Source organism: Drosophila elegans, unplaced genomic scaffold (genome assembly GCF_018152505.1).
Source record: "Drosophila elegans isolate 14027-0461.03 unplaced genomic scaffold, ASM1815250v1 contig_476, whole genome shotgun sequence".
Lineage (NCBI taxonomy): Eukaryota > Metazoa > Arthropoda > Insecta > Diptera > Drosophilidae > Drosophila > Drosophila elegans.
The window spans coordinates 1,866,243-1,892,138 of record NW_024545863.1 but is presented as its reverse complement, the minus strand read 5'-3'; the positions used below and the strand labels follow the sequence as shown (position 1 = coordinate 1,892,138).

Genomic DNA, 25,896 nt, shown 5'->3' with positions numbered 1-25,896 from the left:
AACTTTTTCTGATTTTGCAAATTTATTTTTAAGTATCAAGTATTTTTCTTTGAAATAATTTGTTTAACAAACATATTTGAAAATGTTTTTTCTAAGTGGTTTTTAAAGAGGATATAGATAAAGTTTATTACGTTTTGTAATTTGTACCTATGTAAGTCTAATACATTTGCATAATTCACTAGCGTGTTTTTGTATTCATTTTAATAGTATTTCCTCACATAAAGAACTGGGTCAATGTCGGGAAATACCCTTCAACTCCGCCACTCCCCTTAGTTTTTCCCCTTCGCTGCTAATTTAGACATTCGCTGACATTTATGAGGCGGCCATTAAAAATGTTTGACCGTGTTTGGCCTGCTGATCACCGATGTGAGCGTTGAATTTATGACGCGCACTGTACTGGTCAACCTGGCCTAAAGCAAGCACAACAATTGGCCACAAAATGTGTGTTTACGACGTTCGGCTACTTCTTTGGGATCCTAGACCTATAAAAGCATGTGGCTCTTGCCTGTTGGCTCTCAGCCATTTGGGTTTCTGGCTATCTTACGCTGGCCATCGCTCCATGTAGGCTCTGCACATTTGTCAAATTGATTGCGAAATAAATTCGAGTGCGGGATTTCTTCATTAGTTGCCGCCGCCGACTGCAGTTGACATTGTCCAAAGATGATGCATGGGGCAAGTGGCACACAGAACAGAACGGATAATCTGCATAATTTAATGCTGAATTATAGACTTTTGTAAATTCTGGGGGGCGGAGGACACATGACAATTAATGGGTAAATAAATTTTGTGCCTGTTGTGCCGAAGATTCCTTAAAAGGAGAAACGCTTTTGTGGCTGGTCATGGCTATCAACTTACGGATGTTATTTGATAGAACTTTTTGGCTTAATCATTATGTTAAAGTTATTCTTTACACAATTTTTTAATGAAAGTTTAACATTTAAACATAGATAAACTCAGATCCTTATTTATATTAAATGGTAGTTAAATATTTAAAGTAGTTATACCCCTACTCATATATTTTTTTATGTTTTATTCAAACGATGTTTAGTAATCAACTGACTCTTCCGTAGAACTGTTTATTAATCACCATTTTCTCGTTCTTATCTCATTGCAGGTATGTGCCATAACCGATTTCCTATATACAGCTATATATTCAATGCAATCGTGAGTATATAAAGTGGCACTCGGATACAAATCGATGAATCAAAACCCGCTCGTATGACTTTTTTTTACCCACACTATCATTCTGATTCCCATCTGTGGCTAATTTGCATAATAAGCGCACAGCTGTTAATTAATAACGGGCAGCTGCCTAAAAAAAGCAATCGTAAACCTTCGGAACCAGATCAAAGAGAACGAAATCGAATCGAAATTATGAGATATTTGTTTTTAGGCCGCTCTTCGTTGCGGTCGGCAGTCATGGGTTAATGGCGAGCTAATTTAAGTGGGTGGAGCTGCTCTATGACGCTCAAACCCCGGCATTTCCGTCTCGGTTAAAATAGACGGGGGTATTCCTGTGGCAAATCACTTAGGTGACTGCAGACAAGCCACGCCCCCCGCCCCGGCAAAACAGTTTACAAGCTGTAAATTTGGCCAAGAGAGTGGCAGGAGAGGGTTAAACGAAGGGGGGCGACCAGATAAACTGGCAATTTTCAAATTTGCGATCATCGACAGGCGCCACCAACGCGCAGCGTCAACTAGGCACTGGCAAAAAATTATATAAAAATATATTTAGTGGGCTTGAATTGTTTGTGAAAGTTTGTGTTAAATTAGCATATGACAATTTTCGCATTTTGCAATTTTTTACCATCAGTACAAAAAGTAGAACTTAAATTCAATATTTAATTTCTACCGAGTGCCACATAATAAAATCAGTAACCTATTCCTTAAACCGAAAAGTGCTCAGAACTTAAGATTCCTTTCTAATTTAAAATATCATTAGTAGCACAATACCAATAGAAAGCTATTATTATGTTGAAAACCTCACCGCACATTAGATCAATAAGTTATGATATTTTTTATTCAAAGTGCATCCATCGCCAGTGATTCGCGAGTTGCAAGTTGCCGGTGTGCAGTTGCTGCCGCCGCCAAAAGCGGCAAATGGCAAAATGTTTTGCAATTTTCGCTGCATTTGCAGACAATAAATTGTTGGGCATTTAATTTGGCCATCGCACAAGGTGGAGTTTTTGTTGGCCCCAGTGGGGGGAGGGTGATCGCTGATTGTGGGCGGGGGGGTAATGGCGGGTGTAGTGGGAGTGCCTCAAGCCAAAAGCCATGTGCAACATCAGCTATCTCCCTCTGTTTGCGCTGAGTAAATTGATTTGTTGCGGCTCTAAAGGCACGCAGTCAATCAAGCGCGAGTGCTACAATCTCTGTGCAAAAATCTCAAAACCCCAACTCCCCCGATTGTGCCACCAAAAAAGGGGGAACCCAAAGAGGGGCAAGATGCCACCGGCGCGATAAGAAAATGTTGAGCAACATTGTTGCCAATCGACAAGAAATTGCACTTAAAATTCGCGCGAAAAACTAAATAGAAATAAAATGCTTGTTCGGTGCTTTTTTAGATCCGCTGCGTCAATGGCTAAAAATGTCGAGTGCTGAATGCCAAAGTAAGCTGCTAAGCTGAGTGAATGCTGCTTTGGCGTACAGATTACAGGGTATTTAACTTGATTCATTGGGATTGTTTGTATTTTTAAGAAACACAAGACATTTGAGTAGTAGAAAATGAACAATCTTATTTGTTGAAGATATTTTAAATCTTAAGTCTTAAATCGAAATACTTGATTTCAAATATTCAAAACAAATATAGAATGCAAATTTACATTTGGGTCAAAAAAGGTATATTATTATAGGTATTTTTCTGGAGACCGTTTAGAAACCCCCTAAATTTATTTTCTGAATCCACCAGTGGTGAAACACTGAACACTTAACCCACTCAACATCGCCGATTTCGTGGGTTTTCAAAGGAGCATTTGTCACAGTTATTACGCACAGTTACCAAAGTAAGTTGGCCTGCAGCCACACGGCTCTTCCTGCTCTTAGCCCCCGATGCCCCCTTAAACCCCTGGAGATCCTCTAGTTTTTGGCATCGTGCGGTGTCATAATCGACTGTAGTTGGTCGCCCTCTGTTCCTCTCTTTTTCACACACACATAAGTGCATACGTGCCAGCCGGCACAGCAAAAACGAACGAAAAAAAAAAAAACAGCGAACGCCAACACATGCAATTGTTGTTGCAGTTGCCTCTGCCGCCGCTGCAGTCACTGCCTCTGCCGCTGGCGACGTCGGCTGTTGTCGTTTGGCCGCCATCGCAATAATCTAATGTCAGATAGTTTTGCGGTCGCTAACCCGCCTCGCTTCGACTGCAACGTCGTCGACTGAGGCAGCGACTGCGACTGAGCGGCAGAAATCGAGAAATAGCACAATGCACGCACGCATACACTCCTCTGTTGCCATCTCGCCTGCTCTCACACATTGTGCAATTAGTTGGTGCGCTGATGAATGCAAATTAGAATTAAAGACGCACAGTGGATCCAAAAATAATACCGATAAGGGGTCAAACTAATAATGATCCCACCAATAAATTTGAATCTTATCTGGAGGTTTGTCAACACGTTTTTCTTTGGGTCAGTGAATCATTGTTTAATAATACAATTTTAAGATTAAAACCCTTAAAAGCTGACTTCGTGGCGGATACTTAATGTTTAAGATAACATAAAAATTGGTTGAAAGTAAACATGGCGGATACTTAATATTTTTGTTGTTGCAACAAATATTAAAATTCTTCTTTGTTTTGTTGAAATAGTACACTAAGGTCAAAAGGTTTAGAGACTCAGGTGTATTTTAACTCTTAAGTTTCTTTATTTCAACGACTTTGAATTTTTACACAGTTGCTAGAAAATATGTTATATTATATTCCAAAAACAGGATCCACGATCCACTGTAGCATGTCTTGGTTCTCATGTAAGCGATATTTAATCTGCCATTTGGCTGCGCTCAAGCGTCTCTCCTTCGTCGCGTCGCCAAGAATGTGGCTCTGAGGTTGAGCCTGGCCATAAAAGCAAACAATTGTTGACATCTGCCACACGCTGGCGTACCGCCCGTACACCACGTACCCCCCGTCTTTTTGAAACCCCCTTACCCATTCATTTCCTTTCGTTTGTCAGCTTGTCAATCAAGTGGTCGTCTTCCACAATTATCCATTCTAATGACAGAGAAAGACAGAGACAGCCACAGTTCAAAAGATGGCTTGCACATGTTTTGCTTTGACAAAATGCCAACAAAAATGCCAGCCCAGCAGCATATGTGGCACTTAAATAATTCTCGAAAAAGCAGAAACCGAAAAGAAAACTTACGAAAAGATGAAGATGTAAAAAGCGAGAAAAAACATATGGAAAAGCACAGCACCAAAACAGAAAAAGTCCAAACGTTGTCGATGTACACGGACATATTTTCTGTTACTACCCCAAGTGGTCCCTTGTTTGTGTGAAAATATGTCTAAAATAAATGTCCAAAAAGTGCACAGAAAATAATTTTTGTTTTTAGTCAAAAATGTATGAAACTTGACATTAATGACATTAAATAAATATTTTAAAAGATTTAGTTATATTTGTTAGTTACTGACCTACAATTACACTGTTACAGTTTTATTTATTATTATGATATTATTGTCTGTCAATAATAAATAACACAGTGTAGTTAAAAAGTATTAAAAGAAATTTTTTGTGCACGGGCCATAAACGCCATGAAAGCAACACCTACTTTTGCTTTCAGCATTTTTCAGTTAACGTTTTTATAGCTGCCTACACTAACCTATGACAATAATTAGCTGAGCAAACAAAATAAAGGGAGATAAAGCACACGAATATATATCTACAAGAGAGAGATAGCGAAATGTACTTTGTTTGTGTTTTGTATTTAGTTTTTGTTTTTTTTGTACGTAATTTTGGCAGGGCAGCCGCAAAGTAGGCAATACCAATACAATATGCACATGAGCAACATTAATTTAAGTCGAGTGACAGCGCGGCAGCAACACCAGCCGAATGGCAGCAACAACTGTTGCAGTTCGTTGACTTTTTGCCGCCTGTTTGACTTTGTAAATTTGAATCGACTGCCGGCGCTTTTCCATTTTCATTTTCCATTATCTAGCCCCGCAAAAAAAGGTTGTGCAATTTTCCCGCGGGGTATCAACACCTACCACTTTGAGCTAAGTAAACGTTTGCTGCTGCTGCTGTTGCCGTAGCTTTCCGATGAATAGTGTTTGGCCAAGAGCAAAATGATCATCATCAGCTTTCGCTCTTTAAACGGGCCAACTTCAAGATGAGCCTGCCCATGGGACGTATGCGTACCATTTCGCTAAATCGCCTCTAATTAATAATGCAAATCGCTGTAGATCAGCGATAAGTTATAGCTCTTGCGTTGCAACAACTCAATTACCAACAGCTGCTGCTGTTTTTTTTTTTCGTAGTTGCTGGGGGGCACGAGCGTGTGGCAAGCTTTTTATCGGCAAAAGGCGATCTGAAGCAACGCCCATAAAGAAGCAGAAAAATACCAAGCATTATTTACTGGCTCACTTGTAAATTATATGTTTACCCATTGAATAAACAACAATTACAAATAACTTATCAAATTAAACTTCACGACATTTGTTAAATGAATAAAAATATTTCAAAATTCTTTAAAATGATTAAATACAATTTTAATGCGTTTATATAATTATTCTTAAGTTTCTTTCTAAACTAAAAACTTTTTTATTTATTTCCAAGTCTGCCTTGAAAACGGGATTGGATAGTTGCCTATATTATTTTATGTTTGTCATGAAATCTGTATTTATTTTAAAAACCGCATATCTCATAAATACATCTGCCATCAGTATTATACTTGAGTGAGTGCATTTCCCTTTCTGCTCCAATCAAACGTGCTTACTGGCTAAATTATGAGGCGTTTTTAATGGCTTCCTTCATTTGCAGTTGCAGATTTTCGTTTTCAGCTTCGTGGGGCACATAAAAATGCCTTTAAATAGCAGGAAGATGCCAGCGGAGAGGCGGAGAAATCGACTCGCAGTCTGCCAAAAACTTGCACTTCAAGTGAGTCTGCCGTTGAGTTGAGTTCGTCGACGGAGTGTTTGCGGGCTTTTTGCCTTTATATATTTTGTTCATTCATAAGCGGCTGTCGAAACATGCTGATGATGCTGATGTTTGAAGTGCCTTTGATGCTCATTTCGTTGGCGGAGAAATGTTAAATGTATTTTAAAACTGGCAGGGGTCCACCTATTGATTTTTACGACCAGCCAAAGGTAAAGTTCATCGAACTGCCGGGCACACATGGTCTCGAGTTCCTATCTGCAAAAAAAAAAACGGACCCTCACATGCACATTTTTTTCATTAATTTTGGCCTCGAGTTTAGCGGCAATTAGTCGCATCCGTTGGCTCTCGCATAAGTAAATAAATGTTGTTTAATTTTATTTTATTTGCTCGTGTTTGTTGGCAAATCTTCAACTCCAGACTTTGTAGAGTCATTGACCAACTTCAGTGGGTTTAGGTTACCCAGTCCCTAATATATCCCTCTCTCTTTCGCAAGGCTGCTACCCGTCTCTTTCCCTTTTTTCCCTGGTGTCCACTTTCTCTCTTCTTTTTTTTTTTTTTTTTGTTTGTAGGGACAGAGGAGCCTTTCATGTCTGTTTAACTTATTTGACATGGGTCGAAGGAGCTTTGCACAAATGATGAGAGTGAGAGGCGTTCTACTCGGTTTCCCTATCTCTTTCTAGACGTCTCTGGGTATAGCCATCTCTTTCTATTCGTTTCTGCCTTCTCTCTCTTAAGCCATCCTGGGGCAGTCCATTATGTGCCGGCTTATTTGTTTTAATATTCGCTGCTCGTTTTCTTGCTAGTTTTTGGCCAAAGTCCTTTGCATATCGGGATGGTAATGGGGTATATATAGTATAGTATATATCCCGCCCGATTTCCCCCCTCTGTTCTCCTTGGCTTATCGTTAACAGCACATTAAAGGATTTCATTGCCTTGGGCTGGTGGCAAACATTTTGTGCACCACAAACATTTTGCTTATTGACTTTGTTGCCACTTTGACGCCTTATCGCCCATCTACATGGCTATATCTTGCTGTCTGAATTTCTGGATGTCTGCTGCCAGTCGAACAAAGAGGGGTATTATATATATATATATATATATATATATATATGGGATGGAGGGACAAGGAGAAAGCGCCAGCAGACAAACATTTCCGCTCGGCTGGCCGCCTATGGTCACGTGCCTCAGTCGGATTTAACTTGCGCTTCGATTTTGTTTGCCATGACTGTGGTCTGGATTTCACTTCCTCTCGGCCATCAAGGACATAGGTTGGCAGTCGCAAATCAATAAGCTTAACCCCAGAAAGGTTGCCGATTTGTTGTCTAATTGATAATCAATTCCATATAAAATTGAAAATAGAAAATCAAATAAACCCTATTTAACTAAGTTAAATTTATAAAGGAATTTTTAACTATTGAATTTGATTAAAGATACTTTACTGTGATTTTGATACTGAAATAAAATTGAATAAAATCGTTATTTCACAAAAGAAAAAGGTATTCTTCGTATAAATAACGATTCAGCAACTCTAAGGTTAAACCTCAAACAGTATACAGCTAAGACTAGTCGTTCGTTCGGTCGCTTAAATTTCATTAAACTAATCCATCAGCAGCTCAATGATGGATTCTCCTCTAGAATCCTACCTATCTCTACCCCTCATTATCTCTTTTTTGTCTGCGATTCAATCAAAATTTGCCTTGGCTTTGCACAAAAACAATTGAGTTTGCTTTGGCTTGAGTTGAGTGGGCGATAGAGAGGGATAGATTCTCGCTTAAGAATTCTCCTGGCTATCTTCGCGTAGCCCGATCCCCGTCCCACCTGAATCCTGGACACGCCCCAATTGTGTTTTTGGCATTGTCGCGGGTTGTGTCTGACAACAACTCTCGGCAGACGCCACTTGTCACGGCCCCTCTTTCCATTTTCCTACTCCTAAAGTTTAGTGGGAGCTTTCTTTAGAAGGATATTCGTTCATCTAAGGAGGTGGTTTTGCTGGCACACGTAAAAAAAATTGTATCGAAATAGTCCTAAGGTTTGGTGGCTATGTTTAAGATCAACATCTAAATTCTGTTGTATGAAAGTTATCATGTTTATCAGTTACCAAGTAAAATTATTTAAATTCTAGTATTTATTAATAATCATATTTATCAGAAAACAAAGTTTACTTTACTAGTATTTTCTTAGATTTCTTATTTCGGAATAAATCCTGGGAACTTTATTTTGCTACATGTACTTTTCCTGAATTTTAAGTGCTCGCAGTGGCTCCTTCTAGGCCACCTTCAGATCCTTAACTTCAACCTGCCCAACCCAGCGCTTGTGTTAATGTCACTTGGCAAACTTTCGCTGCATCGTCGTCGCCGTCATTGTCTCATGTGCCTCCTCTACTACCGCATGAATCTCCTCCTTCGATTTGTCCTGGTCGTTATCTATTGCTGGCAACGACAGGCAGCATTGATTTAATGACATTGATGGGGCGCCACTCCCTTCAGTCCCCCGTTCCCTCTTCTTGCCCCTACTATATAGCTTCTCTTGATGCTTTATTTATTGATTTAACTTTGCAATATCGCCGGCATATCCATCCTTTCTCTCGATTTTTTTTTCTTCTCCTTTTACATTTTTTTTTATTTGGCGCACTTAACACGTTTTTGTATCCTTGAATGGATTTCCTTTTTATTTCTGCAGCGCCGGCAAAATTTATGCGCTGCCTTTGCTATCAGCCAACTCCTCTTCTTTGATCCCTAAGCTTCTTTTAAATAAATATCGAAAAAAAGAGCGTAGTTGAGCAGTGCATTGAACTTGTCCCTGCAGCACTTGCCTTTATTGGCCTTTTATTGGTTTTTGATTTGTCTTTTTACCTTTTTTTTTTTTTGCTTTCCCTTAAGTATTGTTTTGTTATTTTCTGTTCATTAGCCATAAGCAGCTCAAGTCGAATTGGAAATCTCAGTCGGCGGGTGATTGCAAAAATTAATTAACGAGAGACCACACCCCCGAATCCCTTCGAAAAGACATGATACGCCTTTTTCTTGTCTTGTGTCTGCTGAATTTTTTGCGGGCCCTTTATTTATTTATTTCGGGATTCATTTAGAGATTCGCTGTCTATCATTCTGTGCGAGTGTAATGAAATTATCCTGCGTGCTTGAAATTCTCTCTTATCCCCCTAAACAAGTTCAAAATTCGTCCTTCAATCCCGTAACTGAATACCGAGCCTTATGAAAAAATAGAAAAGCACCAGACGAGAGTCGCCTGCAATTTAATTACTCTGCGGTTTGCTGTTTGAAAACTGTTTGCTTATATATAGATGTGGGTATCCTTTGGCATACCTGGAAGCCCAGGAATTTGCTTTTCATGATGGAGTCAAGCACCCGAGAACTCAAACCCGAACTCAAACTCAACTGACCCTCACACATGTCTGACCAGTGCAATTTGTAAGCATTTTTCCCCAGCTCAACTCGCCTCCAATGTTCATTAGTTTGATTACCCCAAAATGGAGTCGGAAAAGGACTTGTGGGGTATAGTATCCTTTGGGCTTGCCCAAACATATGCAATGAAAAATTCAGAAACGCAATCAGAAAATTTACCCCAAGTTGATGTCACTTTGAACTTTAAGCCATTTCGAAAAAAAGAGAACACGAACAACTTGACAAAAGCTGTGGGCCAACAAACCAGCGAAAGTTGTGCCAGGAGTTATGGAAAAGGGATTTCCCAGGCAAAGCACTGAAAGATATTTTGACAACGAATTTTAAATCTTTAGTTAGAAGTGCAACTTTCAGTTGTATATTTAATGTAAACTAAAAATGACTTCTATTTCACTTCCTAAGTTTCTTGTAATATTTTATTAATGGATTAAGCTTTTCTTTAAGTGCATTGCTAACGTTCGTGTTGACTGTCCATGTGCTTTAAATCATTTTCATTTTCAGCTGAGCGCTGACAGCAGCTGTGGCTGGCTGTTGTTCCGTTTGGATCCTCCTCCTGAGTCGCAGGCCCTGTGTCCTGTCTACCAGCTCCTTTCTCTCAGCTCCAGGTGCCGCCTCCATTTGCTCATTGGTCATTGTCCTGCGCTGATTTCTGTTTTTGGCTGTTCAACTTGGCCATTTTTTCTCCTCGCGTCTGAGCAAGCACTTATCGCACCTTGTTTAGTCAGTTAAACTGTCAACTTTGGACGAGAGCGAAAGCAGTTTTTTAACCCCTCCAACTCACCTCAGCATATTCCCCATTTCCACACGCTTTTCTTGATTAATTGCAATTTGTGTGCGCTGTGTAGCTGATGAAGTTTTTAGTGTCCAACAAAGTGCTTTTTTGCAAGGGAGCCGGGGGTCCTGGCTAATTATTAATGTAAATGTTTTCACTTTTAATAGAAGCTCTGCCGCGCCCTCTGTCTGGGTCAGTTTTTCATGGTAAAGTGGGTGGTACGCTCTTAATTGCCGTTTAGCATGCAGCTTACATGGCCATTGGTCAGCTTAAAGTTGAGAGTAGGTCTCTGGCAGGGGCTGGGGCAAAAGACTTTCCATTTCGGTGAAATCCTCCTCATTTCTCCGTCTGCATTGTGGCAGGTGTCATTATCCTTGCGGCTCATATGCGAGACGAAGCGCGCTTGTGCTCTTTAATTAGAAATGCTAATGAGCCAAAGCTCCCAGCCAAAGCTACTTAGTGATGTTAGTGACACCTTCAAAAGTAATTCAACCGCAGGTGGCAGGCGGGGATATCGGTGGCATATAGAGAGCATTGTCTCTGTTTGCCTTCTTTTGTGGCACGATTAGCGCTGCTGATGAGCAGCAGAAAACTTGATATCATCGCCATATCATCACATGAGCTGGGAAAGCAGTGGTGCGGAAATTTTGAGCTGGGGCAAACTAGGAGAACTAGTTCTTAAGATCTCAAACTATGAAGAGTTTAGGGGTGAATCAGAACAAATGCTGTGACTTAGAAAAGTTTCGATGTTTTATTTTCAAACTTATAAATGTGTTTCCTAAATTATATATTCTTTTGACTTGGAAACAAAATACAAAAACAATCTAAGAAATTTACCCAAACAAAATTCTTAAGGAAACTTCAATTTAAATCGAAACGTCTTAGTACTTTTGGAACTGGTTCCCTCGTTGTAAGTCCTTCATATCCTTCGAGCGCCAAATAAGCCCTCATTGAGGTGCAGCCACAAGGACCCTTCTCATTTATTGGCCTTTAAAGCGGCGTCGAGTGCAGTGGCTTCTATCTGCGTCTCTGTCTGTCTGTCTGTCTGTCAGAATGTGTGCCCATCTCTTTCACACTGCCAATGTCTGTCTCTTTCACTTTTGGTTTGTGTGTTATTTTCTGGTTAAAAAGGCGAAATTGGGGGACAGGGATTGTGGTGTCGGGGATTGGAGGTTTTTAATGTCGTGTTTATTTTGACATTTTCATTATGTGCGTATCTTGTTCGTGGTTCTGTGTGTATGTGTGGGTATTCATTCATTGTCTGCGTCTGGCTGCGTTTTTTATGGTTGCCACCCAACTACCCATCTCCGTTTTGGCCTTCACTTAAGCTTTTGTTTAGAGTCAAAACCCCCTTTTTAATTATATTATTTTGAACCTTTAACCTGGAAATGTTAAAGTTTTCCCCAACAGAGTCGAATGCACTTTATTTTTATTTTTGGCGTGGCGGAGACTTGCATTTGAAATGGAATTCTTAAAAACTTTCCTTTGGAGTTGCCTATTGAGTGTCCTTTTTGGCCAGAAAGGAAAAAGTTTTTCGTCTCTTTTGTTTTAATCAAACTTTGGCCGGTCGTCCTTTCCTGTTTTTCTTTTGCTGCTGCCAGCTTATAACTTTTCCCTGAGGTTAGAATTTCCACGCTTTTCCTTTTTTTGTATTGTAATTAAAATGCAGACGGCTGTGTCTTTGCTCTTTTTTCTTCTAGTTACTATTTTTGCATTTTTTTTTAGCCAGCTTGACTGTGTGGCAATTATAAAGATATGCTCCAAATGAGTTCCATTTCAAGCCATTTCTCAGTGTGACGATAAAAATTACAGTAAATGAAAGGAGAAAATGCTAAAAAATAGAAAATAACGCCTGGAAAAAGGCAAATTTAATTAGGTTCAACTGGGTTCTCCTCACCCCAGTCAGCGATCAATTGGTGGGCAAATGCAGCCGTCTCAGTTTGTTGACTCCCACTTGGCCCTATATACTCTTATCTGTTTTCCCCATTTTCCTCAAGTCCCCCGCAACTATTTGCACTTCGAAATGGAGGCCTGTCCACGGGTAATATGCCCGACTATTTCTGTTGTTGACAGCACTTATCGCCTGCAGTTGAAAAAAGTCTAGTTTTGTTGAGGTTCATTGATCCGTGGGTGCGATAAGACCTGAGAGAGTTACGAATGGGTTCTTAACCCTATAATGATACTGATATGGAAGAAATTTAAAAATAAAACTATGCAGGTAGAGGTAAAGTTAAGAAAACTATTGGGAAGCTGCACATTTTTTGGGTTCTAAATAAAAATCCTTCATAATATAAAAAAATATATATTCTTTTTTTTAGTTGCGTTTCTAATCAAATTTTAAATCTAATTACCTTAATAACTTTAGAAACTCATATAACGCATACGCACCGTTGCGCCCAGTTGATAAGCAGTGAGCAAGAAAAGTAAAACAAATATAAGCCCAAGTGTTTGCTATTATATGAATGCGAGTGGGAGTTGCATAACCTCCCAATCGGAACGATACATATGCTTGTTTGCCTTAAAGCATCAGGGGAGATTAAGTTAAGTGGAAGAAATTACACCAAAGAGGATACACTTACTCTTTCTCCAAATACCCCTGGCTTTCCCCCGGGGAGAAATGGCTTACAGTTCGTTTAGTTTTTGGCTGCTAATATCGTGGGGATTAAGTTCGAATCAAAGCAATGTACTGTGACTTCGTAAAATGCAGCAGGAAAAAAAAAACAGTGGAAAAAAAAACCAACGGGGGGTGCCTTAAAAAATAATTAAACAATTAAGTTTAACAAGAGCACCATAATAAAACTATTAACTGCCACCGAATGCATTTAAATTGCTTGCTTAGTGGGAAAAATGCGAAGGCGTGGAGTATGCGGACCCAATAACCATCAATGTCTAGCGAATGTCTGGGAGAAGCCTTTGAAATTTGCTTTTCATATAAAAATAATTGTTATGCTCGAGAATAAAGTTTAAAGTGGAGGACAAGCACAAAAAATACAAAAAAAAACAAAAAAGGGAAAGGAGCCTTGCGGCGGGATGCAGTTCAATAAACTGTGAAAAAAGGCAAAAGCATACTTCAAGGCGCTGGGAGAAAAATGAAATTGGAAATTGCATTTGTTTTTGCCTCTTGCTGGTTTGCCTTGTACATAAAACTCTCCTCTTGTTGGCCAATCGAAGAAAGCCATTATGCCATAGCACATTGAACGCCCGATAAATAACGAGACCCAAAGTCCAGTCAATGGGCAACAACGAAAACATCTGAACTAAGGGCCAAATGCAATTTATTTGCAAATTGATATTTAAAGGTCAGAAGGATACTAACCGGCCAAGAGCAGCTTAGGGCCATGAAAAGCATTTGGCTAATGGCAATAGCAAAGAATGCAAAAAGATGTATATAATATATATATATAAATGGAGGGCGGAGAAATTAAAATGTTTTGGAGAGCTTCCAGTGAAAGGAAAATTTGCTTATGACAAGGACATCAAAAACTTGGCACAGGATATGGCCACGAGATGGGGGGGCAAAAAGTTTCTTGAACTCTTCGGTGTAGCGCAGCTTATCAAAAAACCATTTGGACTGCGCCGCCTAATGAAGTTATAACCCAGACAAGCCCTGACTAGATATGCAAAGCTCTTCCCTCAGCTTTGCTTCTTGTTCTCCTTTTTTTTTTTTTTTGTTTTTTTTTACTTTTATTTCGCAATTGTGTCGCGCATTTGAATTAAGTGCAAATGACATGAGATTTTCAGGGAAAAACAATGCGAATACCAGCTGCCTTTTAGGAGTTGCAACCCCTCGACAAGCTTTTAAGCCACTTCACAGTTGTACAACAGAGTGCAGTTCCAGTTCCCCGCATTTCCTCGTCGACGTCTTTTCCCTTTGACTTGGTACTCCTTTTTCTTGTTTTTCCCTCCGTTTCGGTGGAGTTTTCATTGTCTGGCATGGTACTTTTTGAATTTATTGAAATGTTTGTTTGTCTGCAATTCTTTGGCTGTACAGAGAAAATAAACTTTGAATATAAAATTATTAATATATTTAGTTAATATGGCAATCATCTATATGGGATATGCAAACAAAACAAAATTGTTTTTAATTTATTGTACAACACTGTTATTTGAGCTATTGTTTTTTTCAAAATTAAATTGTCTCTGTGTAGTTGTTGCCTTGTTCCGTTGTTCCTGGTGTTTTTTCATCCCTACTAATTTACTATTTCCTTGTATCCTGCACATCTGCGCTTGGCGGTATGCTATGTTTTATTTTTTCTCCTGCATTTGTTGTCGCAAAATATTATAACTCCATTTCATTTATAAAAGTGCTGTCCTTCCCCCGGAATTCTGCTGCAATTCCATTTCATTGTCAGTGTCTTGTGTTTTGTATGTTTGCCTTGTTGGCAGAACTAAGTTGTTGGCATTGTTGCTGGCTTGTCATTGGCTTTAACTCCTAATCCACAGGTCACATCTGGCCCATTGATCAAAGTGTCTCGCTGGGAGACAGCAAACTTATTCCACTGCTTAAATTAAGCACCTAACACCACGCCCACCGCAGAAAAGAGCCAACAGTCTACAGCCCACAGCCCACAGCCTGCTGTCAGTTTTGCCGATGACAATTTTCAAATTTATTCTGCCATTTCTTTTGTCTCTGGCAAAAAACGCCTACGGTTCGAGGGGAAAAACCATTTAAAGCGCAGACAATTTTTCAATTTCCACACACACACACGCACACAATTGACAATTGAGAATAAACAGTTTTTCCGGGTTAATAAAATAGTTTCTCCTCGCAGTTACGCCCACATCGGCTAATGAGGAATTTTCATGCTCTTTAAGCTGGATGGAAAAAGGTAACTTAAACAATGGAGGAGGTATTTCAGGCTCACATGTTTGCACACTGTCTGCACAAACACTCGGCGAAAACTCACAAAGGCGAATTGGTATATTAAACACTTTTATTAACTTTTGCATAAAGCTTAAAGGAATCCACCCAAAAAAAAATACGTATAAGCAAGCAGAGAGGAGTGGGAAATTCTTTGGGTGAAGAATTTATGGCTGGCATTTTTAATGGATTAACAGTTGGTAGTAGCTCTCTCAACTTCCGTCTGCACTTAAGCCAAGAAATGCCATTTAATTTAATGTGTTTATGAAAACCCCAGCACTTTGAGCCCAACTAAAGGAATCGAAAACGAATTCAATTGAATTGTAGTTTCTTGGGCCCATTGTCTTGGCCTCATTTTAGTGGAGGGTGTGGCGAAAACGAAAACCTTTTTGATTTGTGGCTCCAGTGTGAGTTTCGGTTTGGGTTTGGGTGTTGATATTTATGGTCGGGAGGAAGTGCTGTTGCCTGATTTATGCGTCCAATGCCAGCCAGCCAGCCAAAGGAAGTGACAACTCAATGGCTTCATTAGTGTCCTCCGATAAAGTCCTGGATAAAACCCTCAGTGTCGGGAGTTTATTGCACTTCGACTTTTGACTTCTGCGTGGGACCATGCAAAAGTTGTTGCGCTCTCAAACAAATAATCTCAAATTCAGCAATAATAATTTCATGCTTATAATTTGTTCAAGTTCCCCACTGCGGCGGTTTTGCCAAAAACTTTCCACACGCGACTCTCATAAATTATGAAGCAGATAGAGTCCTCAATCCTTTGGCCCCGACTTCTGAGTTCATTCTCTGTTTTGGGCAACGACCGCCTTCTTGGAAGAACTCAACTGAACGCAGATGAAATTAGCAAATCGTCACGTAGACAACATGAAGAAGGGAATTATTAATGCCTTGAACAGAGCAAAAAGTCAGGGATACTATAAAACAAGTCTGTATTTGTTTTTATGATGCTCCACTATTATGGAAATTTTATGGTTTTATAAATAAGAACAATAAAGTAAATAAAATGAATAAAACTTTGATTAGTAAAAAATTTTCAACATTTATTTTTTCCTGTGCCAAAATAAACCTATAGAAAAAGTGTGAAAGACCAGGCCAAGATTTTGATGGAATGTACGATACATGTGCGTCTGCAGCCTTTTATTTCATTTTTTGGTAATACCAAGAGCTGTAAGAGGAGAAAAAGATTATTGCTGCAGTTGCCTCTGCTATCTGGGTTATTGTTATTGTCCGTAATCCCAGACAAGCACCTCTCACCCACAGATACGCACATTCTCCTTGAGCAATCAACTTAATTGCTTTACCAACTCACCCCGGTATTCTGGCCCTGGATTCTTTTGTTTAATGAGTGAAAATTGTGCCTTGGTTTGGTATCGCTTACGCAGAGAATTTCACCCCTCTCCCCTTTTCGGCATGCAAACATTCATTAATCGAATCTGTTGTTTTGTAACAATGTTGGGAGTTGATTTTATTGTTGCCAAGATTTATGAGCTCTGGCTCTGGCCCCCAAGAAGTTGGCAAACAACATTGCAATGTGGGTCCCGTGCAAATATTAATTTGTTGATTATTTAGCTTGAGAGGCGGGCTAAGAACAGTGTCATTCTTTCTTCTCCAGTGGATGAGAGAACAAAAGTTCTGGTTAAATATTGGCGAATGTTTCCAAGGGGCTTGGGGTTTATCTACCCACACACATCTTGAAACATATTAAAAGTGCATTAAACCTGTCCTCATCTGCAATTGATTGGTTCTACGTGTCCTTTACCTTAATTTCGATACATTCCAATGTCATTCCTCTAAATTATTCAACCTGGCAGGGAACCACCCCTTCCCACTTTAACCATATATAGTATATGTCTGAGTGCTGTTATTCCGTCTGGTCAGGTGCCGGACCATCGTCAATTACCCAAACAGAGTCACAAATATTCCCTCATCATTGGATGGTTAGGTGACTCTGATTGGCAATGGTGTGGTGGTTCCAACTATTCCCATTTTAGCCGTATTTCGTGGATCCTTTCAACACCTTTTGGCTTTTTGACGGCTTTATTACCAGCCGGTGGAAATTATGTACTGAGAGTGGGTTCATCTGCCGGCTCGCCATATTGATTATCGATTTGGGAATTGGCCTGGACTGTTTGGCTGACTAGCTGACTGGCTGACTGGCTGACTTAACTTGGCTGCACACACCTGCTGGCTAGCTGTGTGTGTTTTGTGTGCATTCAATTTGGGCAACGTGCTAGCCACTTTGGCTTAGACAACACGGAGCTGTTTCTGTTTCCCGCTCTGTTTTCCCCGGCACGTTTGGATTTTATGGTTCATTTGTTGGCGCTTAGACGCTGGCTGGTTGCTTCGTTTAGTCCCTCGGCAGACATATATTGGCAATGTTCATTGGACACCACCTTGAATTTGACGGCAGCCACAGTGGCTTTAGGGTAAACGAACTTTCCCTACTTCGGGTTTTTTTTTATTTTTTATATATTTAATGTATTTGTTTTTGGGGCAAAGCTGGGAAAACCTCTTGCTTCCTTAATAAACACAAATGCACACAACACTCTAAATAATCCATTTGTTTAGCTGTGAAACAATAAATTTATTTTTATTGCTATACAGGGTAATAATAATTTTAAGATTTAATTAGTAGTAAAATACTATATTAAATTTACACAGTGCTTCGTGTCATTTCTTATTTTAGCACCAGGAACATCACTAAACCATAATTTTTTTTCTATTTAAGTCTGTTAAGTCAACCCAACTCAAATACTTATATGTTTTTTTATCTTTTACACTCTTTCCAGATCGAGGATGAAGGTAATCATGGCAACGATGAGACGCGTCTTTTCATCCTCTCCTCTCTGGCCCAATCCCAGATGAGCCGGGTGGCCTGCATTTTGTGCGAGGAGCCGCTGCTCGTATTCGATCGCTATCCACTGGTCGACGGCTCCTTCTTCCTGAGTCCCAAGCAGCATTCCAGCGGCTGCATTGAGGTGAGTAACGATCCACCAAGTCTCAATCCACAGTCTTAAGCACAGAAAAAATCTATACATATTTTATCTACATTTTAAGGGATAAACCACATTTTGATTTATAACTTTATATAATCAAATAAATTTCAAATCATAGAAAACTGTTTCGGAAACTTAATTCATATATCTTTTAATAAAAACGTTTACTCAATTATAATACTTTAAAAATTAAGCTTATTTTAAGTCAATTGCTATGCAATATGCAATTTCTGAGTGCCTATTCCAATATGTGAGATAAAATTGCTCTTGCAATAGTTTTTTTTTCTGTGCATTCATCATTTATAAAACGTCAAATGTGGCATGGCAACCTCACCCACACCCACGACCCAAGCAGCTTTCACTCGCCCACGTGCCCCCGAGAACTTTCAGCTGCAATTAGCGGGCGAACTGCTCCTACTCCACCTTCATTTGGAGTCGCCTCCGACCGCCTTCTGCCTGCCACACCCATTTCTTTCTGGGCTCTGTCTGTGCCCGCAATTTATGACCCATTTAAGTCAGCGTAATTACGACAGGGCCCAAAAGAAGAGCCGGGAAAACTGCAGTTTGCAGTTTGCAGTTGGCACATTTCGCATTTCGCATTTTACGTAGAAGAGAACAGCACTGCACGCACGACCTACGCTTCCATGGGCTTCATATTTTCCCTATTTTCCCCTACTTCTTTTCCTCCTGCCTGCCTGTCAGTCTCGGCCCCACCGATTTCCCCGACTTCTGGAGGCTTTAAATTAAGCCTGGATTTATAATTCATTGCCAGCTGCTGCTGCTGCTGCTGCTGCTGCTGCTGCTGCTGCTGCTGCTGCTGCAATTGGAATTGGCTCCTTTGTATGCCTCTCCCTTGACTTTGACTCGGGTGTGCTGTTCGTGGGCGGCAGCAGCAATCTCCTGGGCAAGTTTATGCATTTTGCATTTTATTTGAAATTATTATGTCGCGTCGCAATGGCAGTACCACATCCACATCCACATCCTCGTTTCCCCTCGAGTCCTTGGCCTTTTGTCAGGCATGCAAGAATGCGCTCGATTCCCTGGGAAATCCCCTCGCTTCCTCGCCCTTTCACAAAAAGCGTGGAAAGTTGATACCCTAACAAAAGGAGCAGTTTGCTAACTGGCGGCTTATTTGCCTAGTCAGGGCTTTGAAGGGTATTTAAGTAGAAAAAACTATATATAAAGTTCCTTTGTTAGTTTGTAAGTATAAAAAAAGATTCTCTTTGACGGCATGTATACAAAAAGGATCTTTGACTACAGACATTTTGGAGGATTACTCATTATTTTCTAGTGGCTATATTAAAGTATTTGAAAGGATAGCTCTTTGATATTTGTAATACATTTTAGACTAAATTTATTTAACGAATTTATTTGAATAAAATTAGTCGTTGAAAGTCTTTCGGCAAACATTAATGTTTTTTTTTCTTTATTTGGCAAAGTGTATTCAGGGGCATAGAAGGGTCGCCCTTGCAATTCATTCTTTTTCCTGCCATAATTTTTCATTGTTGAAGTGTCTGGTTGGTGGCCCCTGGGCTTCTGCTTGAATTATGCGGCTGGGTCCTGCCCCTTTTTTTTGTTACCTTTTGTCTGCACCTTTTTCACCGCTTCCGCTTTTTCACACCCCCTGACACCACACTCCTCTTCATTTCTTGCAGGTTAAATACGAGGGACGCACGCTCTACTTGACCTGTGTTTGCATGAGCTGCCTGGACGGAACATCCAGCAGTCGCGTTATCAACTGCAGGTGAGCATCATTGCATTGCATTGCGGGGAAATGGATGGGAAATAGGAAATGAGTATTTGAATGATAAATTTCTGTGTTTTCTGCATCGTTGACAGATTCTGCAAGGAGCCGTGGGATGGCTCGAGCCTGGTTCTGGGCACCATGTACGCCTATGATATCTTTGCGGCCATGCCCTGCTGCTCCGAGAGGTTCAAGGTGAGTTTTTTATTCATAAAATATATAGTAGGGTATTACAGATACTAAATATTATTTTACTTCGATTTTAAAATTAGTATTTCGTTATTATTTCAACAGAAAACATTCGTCCTGAAAAATCAAGTCCTCAAATCGCAAGATTTTAACATTTATGCTATTTTAAAGTTAGATTTATTAACAGAAAATGTTTAAATAATTAAAAATGTCTCTTAAATTTTAAAATTCTAAATTTCTAAAATACCTAATATTAATTGTGTGTACACTTTAAATTTTTTTTGGTAAAGTTTTCCTTTTCTTTGTGACTCTTTTTGATTTTTATTTAATTTTATATGACATGTGTGCATTTAACTATATATTTTCTATTTCTACCAAATGTTTGCTGTACTATGTATTTACAGATCCTTAAATTAAAAAAAAAAAACATCTGCATGAAAACCGATTTCATTTTTCTCCATTTTCGATTTCTTCTTTTCCCATTGTAGTGCAATAACTGCTTCAAGATGCTGATGCATCCGCAGCAGCGACTGAGCTTCTACAGTGACTACTCGCACGGTGTGACCTGTCCGTACTGCAACACACAGGACACGCACTTCGTGAAGCCGCTGAGCTTCTGCTATGCCAAGAGCCCGGCGGCGCGACTGCCGACGCTCGCATAACATGAGGCCCCGTTGGAGTCGCCCGTGGGAACAGGTGCCACCGCCACTCAGGTGCCAAATGCCCAGGGCGCTTCAACGGCCTCCAGCTGCAGCTCCCTTGCCAAGCAGCCAGCCAAGCAGCCGCTCTACAATGCCGCCATCGATTATTCGGCACCGCTGCAGCAGCAAATTAATCCGGATTTGATTGGAGCCCATCCGCATGCCCAGCAGCACCAGCAGCAGGTGCGACAGCAGCAGCAGCAGCAGCAACCACAACAACAGCAGCAGCAACAGCAGACACAACAGCAACAGTCACAACAGCAGCAGCAGCAACATCAGCCTGCGGTCAGCAATTTTCAGAGGACCAACTTCCCTCAGCAGTCGCATAAAACTATCAACATGATGGCCATGGCAGATGTGATGAGCAAGTACCAACAGCAGCAGCAACAGCAGCAACAGCAGCAACAGCAACCGCGGCAGCAGCAACATGCAACGCAAAAAGGACTCGAGGGCCTTCTACTGACCAATTCAAACACAAACAACAACAACAACAGCAGCAGCAGCAGCAGTATTAGTAACTTAATCATTAGCCATAATTCAGCCAGCAATTTAGGCACCAAAATCCAACCCAACTGGGGGCAAAGCGATGCCATTTCGGCATTGTGGGGCTGTTCCAGCAGCAGCAGTGGCTGCTCCTCGGGCAGTGGATCGCAGCCCTCGCTGAGTCCCACGGCCAGCAGTCATGGCAACGACAATAGCTCCAAGATGATGTTGTGGGCGACCCAGGGTTCGCCCCAAAATGCAGCCACACTCAGGGATGGATTCAAGGAGTTGCAACAGCAGCAACTGCATCAGCAGCCGCAGCAGCAACAGCAGGGGCAACAGCAATTGCCACATGCTGCCTCGCCCACAGCCTCGCTGACCAGTTCCAGTTCCTCCTCGAATGGATGGAGTGCCTCGCACTATGGCAAGCAGCCCAATATCTGGGAGCTGCCGGGTCAAAGGACACCGGCCAGCAGCCACGACATCTTCACCGATCTCCTGTGCAACCTGAGCATCAGTCAGGATAATAATAATAGCAGCCAGCAGGCCAAAGCCGCCGATGCCTCCGATGTCAGCTCGAATTCCTCCTCGTCGGCTGGGGAACTCCTGGAAGCGGCCAATATCTGGAGATTCCCGGAATACGCCAACCAACTGTATCCCGAGGAACCCACTGGCGGAGCTGCCGCTTGCATGCAGCTCTTCAACGACTATCTCAACATGAACTAAACGCAGTGGATTTAGCAGCCACAACAACACACGCCTGCAGCATTTGTTACTCTAGCTAAATTTAAAAAAGATATTACAACAAAAAAAAAAAGAAAAGAGTAAGCAGGAGGAGAGAAAAGTTTTAGTTTTTTTAAATTAATTTGATTTTTTATACAATCACACACCACGACCACACACATCTTAAAACCGAGAGAAAACTATGCAAACTAAAAACAATTTTCTTGTTATTTTTGTTGAGTTTTTTTTAGTTCTTTGTTTACACACCTACCTAAACACAAACAAAACAAGCAATTTTTAGTTTTATTTTTTAAAGCAAATTTTTTTTATACATTTTACCAAAAAAAAAAAAACAAAGCGAATGTAAAACAAACAAAAAAAAAGGGAAAACGAGTAAAAGATGCGACGTAGAAGAAAAAGAAGTGACAAAAACGAAACATTTACATCACGATTGAGGGAAAAGTTTTATTTAGCGAAAATTGAAGGCAGGGCATTAAATTGTTTAAAGAAATCATGATAATTGCTGTGCTGCTCAATAACACAAAAAGGATGATGGAGTAGAGTAGGAGAGTATAAAATAAAGGGGAGAACATGAAACATTTGCTTCAATTTATGAAACGTAAAATTACAAAAACCTAAATTTAACAAAACAACAACATAATCGATAAGTTGCACATCTTTACCTAAGCGATTGGTAATTATTCCTAGTTTTAGTAAGCGAACCGAGAACCTCTAGAGCCGATTAAGTTTCTCTCTCCAGTTCGACACAGTTCAGTTAGGCCCTCAAAATAATACAGCAACCCCTAAGAGTCCAACCACCCACCCAACCAACCACTCACACACACACACACACACACAAATAGCAGCCAGGCGGCACATGCAACTAGGTTTTTATTACCCCACTTCAGGTGTATTTCAAGCAGACCACCCCCACCCACGCCCCCCAAACTCTCTTAGTTAAGTTCTCAAAACAAAAAAAAAAAACGAAAAAAAAAATTAAACAAAAAATATAATAAACTTTCGGCGCAGCGTGATCATTAATTATTAAGAGTAAGTGTAGGTTATAGCGATCTTCTTTGTATATGTCTAGGGTTCTTCTCTTTGTCGTAACTAGCAGAGCAGCCGTATGTGATGGATCTCTAAAAATAGAGTGACGGGCCCGCAGGTGCATCCAAAAACACATGCAGGCACTCACTATCGATAGGTTTAGTAGGCTTAAGGACGATTTTTTCTAAATTTTAAATATGGTATGCAAGCAAACATCCAACAATTTATAGAGCGGTTCAATGTTTCCTGTTTTGTGTTTATTCCGTGCTAAGAAAAGTCACCAAATCCCTGGGGTAAAAGTCCCTTTTCCTGTTCCCATTTTCCTTCTTTATCTCGAAATTGTGAAATTTTAATCGAATTAAAATTAAAACCAAACCTATCTGTGTAAAAATGTTAAGGCAGCCTGAACTTTTAATTTGACCAGCAACAACTGTGTTAGCCTCTCTAAAAACTTTTTATTTGCTTTCCACCTTACATCTGTGAAGTTTTAATTAAATTGAAAATAAAAGCCCACTTGATATTTCTCCAACTGTGTCCGATAGTTTAGGCAACCTAAACCTTAAAATCCGATCAGCAAAAGCTGTGTTAGATATTGCATACCTCCAAGTTTTAGTTTCCCCCTCCCCCCGCAATTAATTTTTTTTTTCAAAATGCCTGTGAAGATTTTATTAAAAATAAAACAAAAAAACCCCACTTGATATGACCCCCACTGTGAAAGGAATTTAGGCTACCTAAACCTATAAAAAAGTTTTTTCCACCCTACGTTTTTATTTAACTCATTAAATTTTGATTTTTTACATAAATTCTGTGAAAATTTTAATGAAATTAAAAGTAAAACCCCGTTTGGTATGACCTCATCTGTGAAACTCAGGTTAGGTAACATAAACCTTAAAACTATTCAGCAGAAACTGCAAGTTCTTGTTTGAATTTCAAACTTGTTTTTAAAATTTTAACTTCTGTGAAATTTTTAATAAAATTGAAAATAAAATCCCACTTGATATGACCCCCATCTGTGAAAAGAAGTTTAGGCCAGCTAAACATTAAACAAGATCAGCAGAAACTGTGTTAGATTTTCCTCCTTTGGTTATTTTTCTTTTCCATTTAAAATTTGTGAGAAATTTTAATGAAATTAAAAGTAAAACCCCCTGATATTGACACCCATCTGTGAGAAAATGTTTGGGCAGCCTAAACTAAAAATCGATCAGCAGGAACTGTGTTATATATCCCCCATTCCTTAAACCCCCTCGTGTTCGAAACGAACCCTAAATATAGACCATGTAAGTTTCGTCAAATCATCTGTGAATGGAGTGTCGTGTATTTTCCAAAAGGTTTTCCATTTCGGGGACCATATATTAGAGAGAAGACTCGACACTTTTTAAAAAACCCCTCACTGTGAGTATTCGAAAGAAACGAAATTTTTATAAAAAATTCTAAAACCCCACACAAAATTGTGACTAGGCCTGGCCCAAAAAATCCCTTGTGAAACCCAGTTGAAAACAAACATTTTCAGAAAATGTCTAAACGCAAAACCCCAAACCAAAATTGCCTACATTAAGACAGCCAATCTGTGACAGCCCCAGTTTGCTAACCCCTATTTTCGATAGTTTCAACAGTGTGATATTATACGGATAAAAATGTCTGTGTTTCGATCAAGGCATTGCCTGCATTGCATTTTTTGTAAAAGAATTCAAAACCACCCTCGAATATCTGTGAATGCCCCTCCCTGAAAATTCCCGAATCCCTTTTATCCCCCTTTGGTGACTTTTGGTGAGGGATCTGCTTGAAATACAAAACCCTGTGGATCAGGAATGGGATCCGAATCTTGCATGTGCTGCAGTTTTTCCAGTAAATACAAATTGAACGCCTCCTTTTAGGCATTAAGCATTGCCGCCATTTTACATACCAAATAATACACGTTAATTAAACGACAATTTTTTTCAGAACGCATGAAGGGACAAACTGAGTGATAGTAAATTTTTTTGTATACAAACCTACCAGTAACGAGACATCTTCGTTATGCCTACTTATATAGAACTACCGGTTAAGTTTATAAGTACATACCCTATACCCTATAAACCTACACCTAACTAACCTAAATATAAACCTTAACCTAAAACCTAAATTGATAGAAACTTACGACAAGCGACACCTTTTGGCATTTACTTGAGAGGATTATATATAAGTTTGGCACAGTTATATATAATTTTCGTCTAAATTTAAGGTTTTAATCTAACATACATGTACGCGCAGGAGGAAGGAGAGGAAGTGAACTTATTTATAGGCAAACCCCATACATACAACACACAAAAAAAAACATGACACACGAAGCACACAGATACAGCATATAGTTATATAGATATTTAATTGGAGTAACCTTTAGACCTACACTACACTACACTACACTAAACTACACAACAAAAAAAACATATTGGTAATAAGTTATACGCAAGCTAAGGCTGCCCCAAAAGTAAGGCAGCAGCACCCGCACCACCAACTACTACGTAAGTCAGCCCGTGTTTTAGTTTGATTCAGTGTTTGTTTTAGTTAAATGTGCTAGGACGAAGTCTCGATCGCGTCCAGTCGAGAAGAAAACCACAAACTTATGCCCACCTCAGACACCAATAAGAAGGAGAAGAACCGAATCGAATCAAATCGAATCGAATGAGCCCCTAAACAGTAATAGTCATACTTCCGATCACAACTAATTCTAATGAATCCTAACCCCTAGACGGCAAATGAATAAACATAGTAGAAGTCTTTAAGTAATGAGGAAGAGATGGCGATTGAGCGAGAGTAAAACACATTAAATTGTAATTTATATTACCTCCTTAGCAAAAATCAATAACAAATAACGATTAACAAATAACAATGTTTTCT

The 25,896-nt window shown here is 39.9% G+C and overlaps 1 protein-coding gene across 1 annotated transcript in view; it reads left to right on the top strand.

The window, feature by feature from the left end:
- The window catches only part of LOC108148616 (headcase protein), an 82,160-nt gene extending 59,969 nt beyond the window's left edge, over positions 1-22,191 (top strand). Inside the window, 4 exon segments of the mRNA XM_017275706.2 lie at positions 17,926-18,114; positions 19,788-19,876; positions 19,972-20,071; positions 20,554-22,191. Coding sequence (XP_017131195.2) covers positions 17,926-18,114; positions 19,788-19,876; positions 19,972-20,071; positions 20,554-21,975 — 1,800 coding nt within the window. The 3' untranslated portion in view covers positions 21,976-22,191.
- The last annotated feature ends 3,705 nt before the right edge of the window (positions 22,192-25,896 follow it).